This window comes from Charadrius vociferus, unplaced genomic scaffold (genome assembly GCF_000708025.1).
Source record: "Charadrius vociferus isolate BGI_N301 unplaced genomic scaffold, ASM70802v2 scaffold1551, whole genome shotgun sequence".
NCBI classification, from domain to species: domain Eukaryota; kingdom Metazoa; phylum Chordata; class Aves; order Charadriiformes; family Charadriidae; genus Charadrius; species Charadrius vociferus.
Genome location: NW_009646882.1, coordinates 177,453 through 187,990, shown reverse-complemented (window position 1 = coordinate 187,990; position 10,538 = coordinate 177,453). Strand labels below are relative to the sequence as shown.

At 46.5% G+C, this 10,538-nt stretch overlaps 1 protein-coding gene across 1 annotated transcript in view; it reads left to right on the top strand.

Annotated features, from left to right (window-relative positions):
• The window catches only part of TTC25 (tetratricopeptide repeat domain 25), a 20,497-nt gene that overhangs the window by 9,436 nt on the left and 523 nt on the right, over window positions 1–10,538 (top strand). Inside the window, exons 2-11 of the mRNA XM_009894437.1 lie at window positions 484–615; window positions 927–1,080; window positions 3,039–3,100; window positions 4,094–4,250; window positions 5,261–5,485; window positions 6,480–6,687; window positions 8,191–8,277; window positions 8,497–8,693; window positions 8,890–8,990; window positions 9,807–9,885. Coding sequence (XP_009892739.1) covers window positions 484–615; window positions 927–1,080; window positions 3,039–3,100; window positions 4,094–4,250; window positions 5,261–5,485; window positions 6,480–6,687; window positions 8,191–8,277; window positions 8,497–8,693; window positions 8,890–8,990; window positions 9,807–9,885 — 1,402 coding nt within the window. The remainder of the gene's footprint in view (window positions 1–483; window positions 616–926; window positions 1,081–3,038; window positions 3,101–4,093; window positions 4,251–5,260; window positions 5,486–6,479; window positions 6,688–8,190; window positions 8,278–8,496; window positions 8,694–8,889; window positions 8,991–9,806; window positions 9,886–10,538) is intronic.

The window sequence follows — 10,538 nt, the reverse complement described above, 5'->3', positions numbered from 1 at the left end:
AAGGGACGTGGGGGCGGCTGGCAGAGGTGGCAGCACGAAGGGAAGGGGGATGCGGAGGAACGTGGCGCCCGGGGCAAGGGGAGGTGGGTGGCAGTGTGAGGAGAGGTCCGCTGAGGTGGTGGCATGAAGAGAGATGTCCCCAAGGGCGCCTGGAGGCCCCTGTGCGAAGGGAGGTGACACGCAGGGGCGGTGTGTGAGGGGAGGTGGCACGCGGGGGGCAGCGCCAGCAGACACAGCTCCTGTCCGGTGCGCTGAGAGAGGGGCTGCAGCGCCCGCGGCCCAGTGAGACGGCGTAGCTGCAGCACGGGGCATGTGTGAAAAGCAAGGGAGTATTTTTTTCAGTAAAAATGTTGTGTTTTTATCCTCATCCAACATCAAGATCCATGTTGGGACAGAGCAGGCTGCATCAAATATACGTGCTTGCATACATTTGTGCTGCTGAGCCCCAGCACTGACGACTTGTCCCTGTCTGCTGTGTTCCAGGCGCTGAAGCTGAGAGCAGGAGACAAGCACTGCCTAGTTGCCCGCTCAAAATGTTACCTGAAACTTGGAGACACAGAAAATGCCCTGAAAGATGCTGAAGCTTCCCTCCAAAATGACAAAACATTCTCCAAGGTAAATTGCATGAAGTGCCAAGAGCCTGGGGTAGCCAAGGACTGATCTTTTATCTGGGAAACTTTGAAGGGTCTGGGGGATAGGACTGTGTAGAAACAGCCAACTTTAAACACACCCTTGACATTTTTATTGCTTTCAGAGAAGTGGAGGTGCTTAGTCAACAATTGGGAAAGAGGGATTGGATTTTATTGTCTGCAGGTTGCAATAGCATAGGGCTCTCACTTCTGCATAGCGGGGAGGTAATTGAGATCACTGAAGCTTTTTTTCCCTCTTTTTTTTTCTTTCTTTTTTTTTTCCAAATGTCATTTTAGGGGCTTTACCAGAAAGCTGAGACATTATATACCATGGGTGATTTTGAATTTGCATTAGTGTTTTATCATCGAGGCTGCAGACTACGTCCAGAACTAGAGAAGTTCAGGCTGGGTATCGAGAAGTCCCAGGAGGCAATTGTCAACTGCATTGGAAGTAAGATGTTTCATTTCGTGACCCCTACAAGCACAGCCAGAAGCTGTTTGGTGGACAGCTGATGGCAAATTACCTTTGCAAGTGACCCACTGACCCTGCTACAAGAGTCTCTTTGCTTCTGGATTCATGTGCTCAGTGGCCATTCTCAGATGAAACCAGCAAGCACCAAAAAGAGCACAGCCCTGTTCCTTTTTTCTTCTTTTTTTGGCTGAATGCCTATTTGTGTACAGTGTCTTATAACTTCAGTTATATAAGTAAATTACGACACTAACTTAGATTTCCAAAGTCACCATGAAAATGTTCTAGGTAATACAGAACGAAGCAGCTCATCTACTTGCAGCCCTCTGGATTACAGAATCCATTTTGAGATCTTTATCCTAATATTCAAAGTTCATAATGAAATTTGCCTTGCTACCTGAGACTGGCCTTCCCGAGATCCTGACTTTCCTCCAATTTACATTGCATAAGAGCAGTGAAACTGTTGACTCTTGCAATGGAGCACCGCTTTCATAATTGCTGGCTTAGATCATAGAACGGAGTCCTGCAGAAGGCAGGAAAGGCCAAGGACCCAGCGATGTTCAACGCAAACGGAAAACTTGTCCCTTTTCCCTTAGTTTTTCTCTTAGCAACGCTGTCATACGCAGACAAGCGTGGACAGGACGTGCACCCGCTCTCGGGCACACAGCCGTGCACAGAGCGACCTGCGCGTAGCCGGCAAGGCTGCTGCTGGACCCGCCTGGCCTGTTAGAGACTACTCAGGTGGGTGCCCGGAGCCGGTGCCTGCGCAGCACCAGGACACACCCTGCTGCACACCCATACCCAGGGCCCTGATCCTCCAGATACTTAAATGAAAGTATACTCACTCTCGCTGAAATCAGTTTCAAAATTTCAGCCCACCTCCAGCGCCGCGGCCTGGCTGTGCAAAAGCCCGAAGCTCTTTCATACCTAATATTTCTTTAAAAAAACAGAGAAAGATTCTAGATGTGGCTTGCTTTCCTCTGTTACCGCTGCTGTCTTAGCTTAATACAAATGCCTAGATATCTTTGCAACTCTCCGTTGAAATGCTTGCTGTGCTTGATATACTGAGCTAAGGGCTTTAAATGCCTTCAAGCATCTGGGATGTAGGCAAATGAACAGATAAAAAACAAGATGACATTTTTTTAATGAAGCGATAGCTCCTAAATGCAGGGGGAAAGAAGCAAGGAAACGTTAGCATTTGATCTAGATGTTTAAATAGTTGGGAAATGCATACACATTAACAGGGCACATCCCCAAAACCGCTTTACTGAATCTGCTTTGCTTGGCAGATTCAGAAGCACCTGCCTTCCATGATACACGTGTACTCCCAGTGCTGATCTTGGCCCAGTTGCCTTGCTGAAGGAAATCCTTCTACAACAGCCTGCGAAGCTCTTTCCTACAGCATGTGAAGCCCTTTCCTTCCTCTCGAACAGGCCAGAACAAAGAGCTGGTTTTCACTCTTACCTCCACTGCCAGAGTGCAATCTGAATGGCAGAACTGGGTGTCAGAGTGAAAATAAAATGGGAGTTTTGCCCTCATGTCAGTGCACAAAAGCTTTAAAATAGTTTTCTGGATTGCTGGATATCCCTGTGCTGAGAGCTTTCCTTCCATCTTAAACTTCAGCTGTGATCCCTCAGAAGAACCTGCCATCCTTTTTCTTCCCCTGTTTCCGTGCAGGATGTAGCACAGCTCTGTAGGAAATCTGCACTGTGATGGGAGCCCCCTGGTGCCATGAGAAAATAGTAATTAAAATCCCGAGCTTCATCTATGAGCTGTATTCCCTGCTTACAGAACACCGACATCCACACATGAAAGATTTAGTAGAAAGCTTTATTTCAAACTGGACATTATAAGCTTGGCATGTTTATGCTCATTTTGATTTCTAAAGCCTGGGCACTGCTATTCTTGACCACTAACAAGTGTTTTCTCTGTATTTGCAGGTCCATCCTCAGTTAAACTGGAGAATAAAGAGGATCTGTGCTTTATAAGCAGGCAGGCAGAGGTACAGTCTGAAGAGCTCTTGCTTTAGAAGCTAACTGGAGTTATTATAACGCTAATACTTTCTGAAATAGACATTAGAGGATTCGTAGTTTCTGCAGCAACATGGACGGGGATTCAGCTGGTCTAGTGAAGCGCCTTCTCAGCACAGGAAGCACGCTGATCCGTTTGAGAGTATTTATGCACCTGCTTTTAGTGTGGTTCTGGCTCAAGGTACACAGAATTTAAAGGAGAGGCAGGGAAGAGCAACCAAGGAGAAACAAAGCCCAGTCTGAAATTTCTCTACCAGCCTGACTGTTTCTGCTGGGTGTTACTGATCATCCATCAGAGGCTAATAAGTAACAGCACTGAGGTCGGAGCCAGGGTACATTTATCTACAATATTTACTTTGGTTTTACCTGATGTTTAAGGTTCACATTTTTGATAATGGACACTTTCACAATTGCTTAATTTTGGGGTGGTCCATTGAAGTAGTGCCTCGTTCCTCCGAGATGCCAAGCCACGTTTCCCTTTGAAGTTGGTGCAGTGAGTGGTCAATGCTTCTTTCAGCTGGAATTACAGGTAGTCAGTGGTAAAAATAATTTGGACAAAGGAGCCTAAAGATTAGCACTGTAATTGTTGGGATTTTGGATGTGAAAATTTAGAAATACCCTCCTGATGTTTCAGAAGCCCTGGCTGTTACAGTCTCTGTTTCTTTGACCGTGGACAGCTAGACCTGCCTCTCCCACAGCGCTGACCAGGAGGCCCTCCAGAACTGTGACACTGGGGCAGAACTATTTCTTGCTCTTGCTATAATGTCCCCTCCTGTTCTTGGAAGTGAGGGAGCACAATTGGGTGCAAAATCTCAGTTGCTCATGGCCAAAGCAATTGGAGAGACACTGACTTCTTGCTTTTATTTAAAAAATAAGTTGGCTTATATGGAGTGTAAACAGAATTCTGCTAACACTTGTGTTCCCCACTAATCCCCCCCAACTTCCTTTATTTTTTCTTGCTGTAGAGCAAAAAAGCAAATCAGAAACTCCAAATCAAACTGACTAAGGATCAAAAATGGACAAGGAAACGGGAGCCTGTGAGGAATCCAAAAACAGAGCGACAGCTTCTTGGAGAGCTTTATGCTGACAAGGCCTACCTGGAAAAGTTGCTCAAGGATGAAGGTCTTTCTCCATTGTATTTGACTAAATGTTCCTACTGAGCAGGTTCTTTCTTCTTCTTCTTCTTCTATATCCCTATGCCTACTCTTCCTTATTTATATCAGAACTCACATGGCACACAGTGATTGCAGTGGTTGTCAGCAAGGCAGGGGTCTGGAGAGTACAGGTATTTTTGGAGCCAGATCTAATACTCATAACTATGAGCATATTTCCTTCCCTATTAAATGTCAGCTTTTGTAACGAACAATAAATCAACTCAAAGCAATCTGCTGATGAAATAAAAAGCAGAAGCAATATCATTACAAATTACTTAACTTCTGTCATAATGATGAATTCCACTTACACTTGCATTAAGTGCAAAGTGTTGCTCGTAAGACTGTAACTCATTTGCGGTTTCATTGTAAATGCTGTTAAGATCAAGGTGCAGGATTCAGAGAAGTGTCTTATTTTAGAACTAGGCAGAAGGGTGTTCCCCCTTTAGTCATTTTTCTAGAGAACTCTTTACCCGGTAATAGAAAAGTAATTTAGAATTTAGTCTGCTCACAGGTTTTATGGTATTACTAGCGTTAATAATACATGTGGGCTACCTGGTTTCCAGGCATGTAAAAGCCTTCTCAGTTTCCATCTTGCAATCTAATCCACAATGCTTTCCAAAGTGCCGTTTCAGTACAAATGGCGCATACAGTTCTGTCCAGGAGGACGGGTGCTCGGTCATCACAGCTGGCCCCCATGAATCGGGCCCCTTCTTGGCTTTTATCAGCAGAGAAGGCAGCAAGTACAGGGGCTGGGAACAGCAGCTCTAGCTCACTACAACACACAGAATGGGTATCAGCAAGAGTTTTCCGTAACCTCCCTCTTAAACGCATCAGTTCTGAGGAGCGCTGAAGACTTTAATTTCTAGGGCTATCTCTCTGTCACAGCAGAAAAACATTCACAAGCAGTCCCCCACTGAGGAGCAACTTCATCCATCATATATATTAATACTGCCCTGGGTTCTACCATCTTACTTTCAGATTTGATGGAGAGCAGCACAAAGCAGGGGATCAAAGTAGCGGACCTGGTTTTGAGTGGCATTTCCTACCTGGACACACGCAGTGAATTCTGGCAGCAGCAGAAGCCTATTTATGCCCGTGTGAGAGAGCGCAAGCTCCGGCAGCAAAGGTGGATCCGGGACAAGAAGCAAAAACCAGCTGAGGTTGGCAGATACATTGTGAAGAGTATGGAGGACATCGATATGTGTAGGTGTCCTGGCTGGAAGCAGTAAGGAAATTATTTGCTGTAGTAATTACAGAGCAAAACAATAGAAGCATTGCAAGTAGTAACAAACACTAGGGGGCAGTTTTGGGGAATACAGAATCCAACATACTTTTTTGTCAGCTTTTTCTGTACCTGAGGTCTTGCTGATTGTTTTTCAGGACACCACTTAGATATCAAAGCCAGGTAGGCCACTGCTGCGTGCTTAGCAAATGCCTCTGGCTGGGCTGGTAATCGGAAGTTGTTTTATTGAGAGAATGCAAGCCCCTGGAGTTAATAATTTCTGTAGTTCAAAAATACCATTGTAGAGAGATGAAGAAGCTGAAAAACAGTAGTCTGGAAGGGAAGGAGTAATTCAGACACTTCTGGTCTCTTTCTCTCTTCCGGTGCTACGTATTTTACAACCCAGGGAAAAGAATTTAGTCTTCTAATTTGGAAGAATTTAGTCTTCTGCAATTCAGTTCTTTTAAGCTACAAGAGCTCGGTGAAGGTAGTGTCAGAAACACCCTACAGTCTCATTCCCACAGCACTGTAGCCCCACTGGGTGCAATGAACAGACCTCACCAGGGAAGTGCCAGAGGCTAGTTTAGGAGATAAATCCTAAGTACTGCAACTAGAACTTAATCTCCAAGACCAGGCTGTCCTGCTGCAATAACTACGAGCTTTCAAACCCTTCAGACAACGAGCATCATTCTCCTTTATTTTTCTTCAGCTAGTGTGAAGTGTTAGCAGAGTCACTGCCCCTTGCTTGCTGTGAGGAAAGCGATTTCCAGCAGTGCCAGGGGGAGGATCAGAAGCACCATCTCCCAGGGGCAGATTTCTTGGAGACTGGAGGGAGGAGTGTAGGAGATGCATGGAGAGTTAGGCGCTCTAACCTTTCCCAAGCTTTGTCTGAGGCTTGCACAACTGCACTGAGTCTCACTTCCCCTATACCACTGTGTCCACACACTGACATTAAACTTTCCTCTTTGTCTCCAGTGCTGACCGGCGACTGCCCTGAAGAAAGCTGCAAGAAAGCTGAGCGCGTGCTAAAAACAATACAAGGGTGGTCAGAGGATGAAGTTCCCAACAAGAATGAACTGATTGGAAACCTCTACAGCTGCATTGGGAATGCTCAGCTGGAGATGGGCCGGATGGAGGCGGCTCTGCAAAGCCATAAAATGGATCTGGAATTTGCCAGGCAGAAGTAAGTGCTGCGAAGTTCAGATGGATGGGGAAAAGAGGAAAGTACCTCTGTCAAGATGTTTTAGCGTGGGGTAATGTTGTAATTCTCACCTGGAGGTTTAACAGGGCAATGCATTTAGACTCTGCCCAAGTGTCATGGTCTCTAGTGACTTATTATTTTCACTTTTTCAAAAATAAGGAGCCTGAAGCAGATATTTAAAGGATCTAGACCACAGGGGACATCTAAATTTCCACTGAAGCAAGGCAAAGGGAACAAAAGTCCCAGTCTCAGCACTTCAGCCTCTACTATGCACTTCCTCCTCAGGAAGGTCAGGCTCTAAACTCCACAAGTTTCCTGCTATGTTTTCTCATAAAATCATTTGCATTCAAACCATGATAGCAGCCTTGAAATATTTATCTAAGGCTACATTACCTGCCCGTATAGAACGCTTTCTGCAGCTCTTCCAGCTAAAACAGAATGGAGCGAAATGTAGTCTTAAGATTTAGTAAGAACTTTGAAAAGCACATGAGAAAACACCGAATCATTGCTTGAATTGAAGTTATTTTTGTTTTATTTTTGCCCATACTGCATGGGGCATTTAAAATGTAATTGACACCGTTTATCATTTTCACAAATCACTTTTAAAAATTAATATTGGTTTAAGAAATGTCTGCCTCTCTCCGCGTGATCTCCGCTCCCCAGTTATGCCAAATGAAGTTAACAATTAGCAGTAGGGAGGTGGGAATGAGGTACGTACCCACAGCTTTTGGGGAGCGCTGCGGAGCCGCCCGAGGGTGGCGGTGGCGGGGGGGTGTCGCCCTCTGCTGGCGGAGTGCGGCGGCGCCGGAGGAGACGGGGCTGTGGCATCGCCCCCAGCAAAGCTGTTCTCCTTTCATCACCTTTTTCATTTGTAAGGCAAGGGCAGTCAAAGCAGGCCAGTTCCGAAGACGGGAGTGAGGCCTAATTAAGGAGAAAATGTAAAGTCCACAGGCTGTATTATTGCAGAAGGACCTGCCTCGAGCGCGGGGCGAAGGCTCCTGCCCAGCACTGGGAGCGAGGCCTGTTAGCAGGAGTCTGGCGTAGGAGCCTGCAGACACGTGGCAGATGTGGTTTGGGGTCTTTCCTTTTCTCTTGGACAGAAATCCTCTGTTAGCGTGAGGGAGCTGGGAGCTGGCAGGGGACTCCCGTGGCACCCACAGGGCAACAAAGGGAAACTGAGGCAAAGACAAGCGAAAGGACTTTCACAAGGACTGCCAGATTTGGACCAAGAAAAAAAAAAATCAAAGACAAAACTAAACCATTCTCCCCTGTGTCTTATGGGGTGTCAGCTGCAACAGCTGTAGGTAAACCCAAAAATCTATCTTGATTTTTAAGACTTTCAGTCTGACATTGGTCCTTTACCTCTGATTCGCAACACAGCCTGAAGTCAGGTTGAGCACCAAACACGCAAGCTGAGGAAAGCAGAGGTTGTACCAGGAACAGGACTATTGCAACTACAACAATTTCTTTCTCTTTTCAATGCAGCGATCTGCCAGATGCTGTATCCAGAGCGCTTGATAACATTGGCAGAGTTTATGCCAGAATGGGCAAACTCCAGGAAGCCATTGAAACGTACGTAAAATCAGTAACAGAAAAGACATAAGGTTATATTTTGAATTAAATAGATTATGACTTTTCAGTTTGTTTATTCGTATTGCTAGTGAGGGGGGCTGTGATATTTTTCATACCAACAGTACATGGAACCCTTTGTGTACAGCATCAGTGGTTGAAATTGTAACTGCGCGTAGTGAGATCCGGTAAACCGCTGTCTTTCTTACTCTCTGCTTGTAGTTGGGAGGAGAAGATTCCAATGGCAAAATCCAGCCTGGAGAAGACCTGGCTGTTCCATGAAATTGGCCAATGTTACCTTGAGCTGGATAAAGCTGAGACAGCCCAAAATTACGGACAGAAGTCCCTGCAGTCAGCAGATGAAGAGGGAGATATTGAGTGGCAACTCCACGCTACTGTACTAGTGGCACAAGCACAAGGTAAAGGTGTTGGTAGAAATTTTGCTCTAAGGACGGAGACAGTCTGTCTGTTCAGCATCTTAGTGAGAGCATCCCTGTGATTTAACAGCCAAAGTAACTGTTCAGATCAAGACCTCTCATCGGAGACTTGCTTGATTAACTATTGTTGTTCTCTTCATTTTGGGTTAAAATAGATGTTTTCTTTTGTCTGTTACAGTAAAACTAAAGGATTACCGGTCTGCAATCTTGAACTTTGAAAAAGCACTTGAGAAGGCAAAGCTTATTCACAATGAAGCTGCTCAAAAGGCCATCATTATTGTAAGTGGGTTGTTGCAAAGACAGAAGCTTGGGGCAGCGTCAGTACGTCGGCGGTAACTGCTGTCTCGTGTCCTGGGAACTGAGAAAACAGCACTACATCGCTGGTGTGTGAGGAGGGGGAAATGCAGCCTCTGAAGCAGTTTATGTATTGGAAGTTATGAAACTTCCTGGCTCAGAAAACTTAACCCCAGCTTATGAGCCAGTACAACACATAGAAGGGTGAAGCCCTAACGCTGCTCAGGTCAAGAGAAGATTTTCCTTTGCCCTCCCTGGGGCAAGGATTTCACACAGAGAACACAGCCGTGCCTCCTTGTGCTCAGTTGCTGTCAGCTGCTCGTCGCAGCGCACCCTTTTCTGACCTTTCCAAAACGTCCCAGAGAAACCACTTTGCATGAGATGGTGGCAGAACATCTGGGCACGGCCCGTGACCCAGGTAACGGCGTCAGCGTGTTCTGGGAGCCACCCTTCACTGCCCCGACAGCAGGTTGTGGGTGGGCTCCCTGGGCACAACTTACAGCGCAGACACCTTCCCGTTTGGTGATCCCTCATGGGTGTCCAGGGCGCAGGCAGGGCCTGTCCTCCTGCCAGAAGAAAAAAGATAGCGTGAGCGAGATGGAATCTTCAGGGGAGGAGACATTTGATAAGGGATACTAACAGGTAGTAACCACTGTGGGGAGAAATGAAGCGTATTTTTGCAGAGAGTTTTACGGTAGGAAAGGATCAGGTAATGATAGCAGAGATCAAAAGCAAACAGGAAAAACTTATGTATGTAACAGCATTTCTAGAGCTTTTATTAATAAGCCATATCCCTTTCAGGCTTTGGATTATGTGAGCAAAAGCTTCATCGAAGAGCTGAGTGAAAGAAGAGAAGAAACGACAGTTTACTCTCTTAAAGGTAGTGCTCATTTAGACCTCTGCACCCCATAAATATAAAATTCCCCACTTCCCTTTTCTGGAGCACAGACCGAGGCACCGGAACAAAGTGCCCTATTCCCAGGTAGAAGCACCCAAATTTCTGACCCCTATTGCAGCCGCTGTACTAGCACACAGTTGCAGGAATTAATTTATATGCGATGCCATAGCGTCATTAGAATCTGGGGCTTCAGGTTTTGGCAGTGAAGGTTTACTCTGGAGCTGATATAAACCAGAGTGAACGATGCCAACGAGACCTTGGTACCAGTGAAGGAGCCCGGTTTCGCTCTGCCGTGCCATCCAGTCAAAACGTTGCTTTTAGTAATGCTGAAAGCAGCTCCGGCGCCCCGAGCGCAGAACGGTGGGCGCAGGCAGAAGCAAAAAGTGGCTGTGACTAACGGAGGTCCCTGAGGCTGAGGCCTGTTTGTCATCACCTGCCTCAGCACCCACACGGTGTCGAAGTAGCGATTTCCTTACAAGTATTGAGTTAAAATCTTCGGAGAAGTACTGAACTCTGCCAGCTGCTCCCAGGCCTGCCCGTGCCTGTCTCGGGCTGTGTCACGCCTGGGCAGGAGGTGGCAGCACGTCCTCGGCGTCCCCGCTGCCCACGGACGGCACGGGGGGGGGTGACCTGGG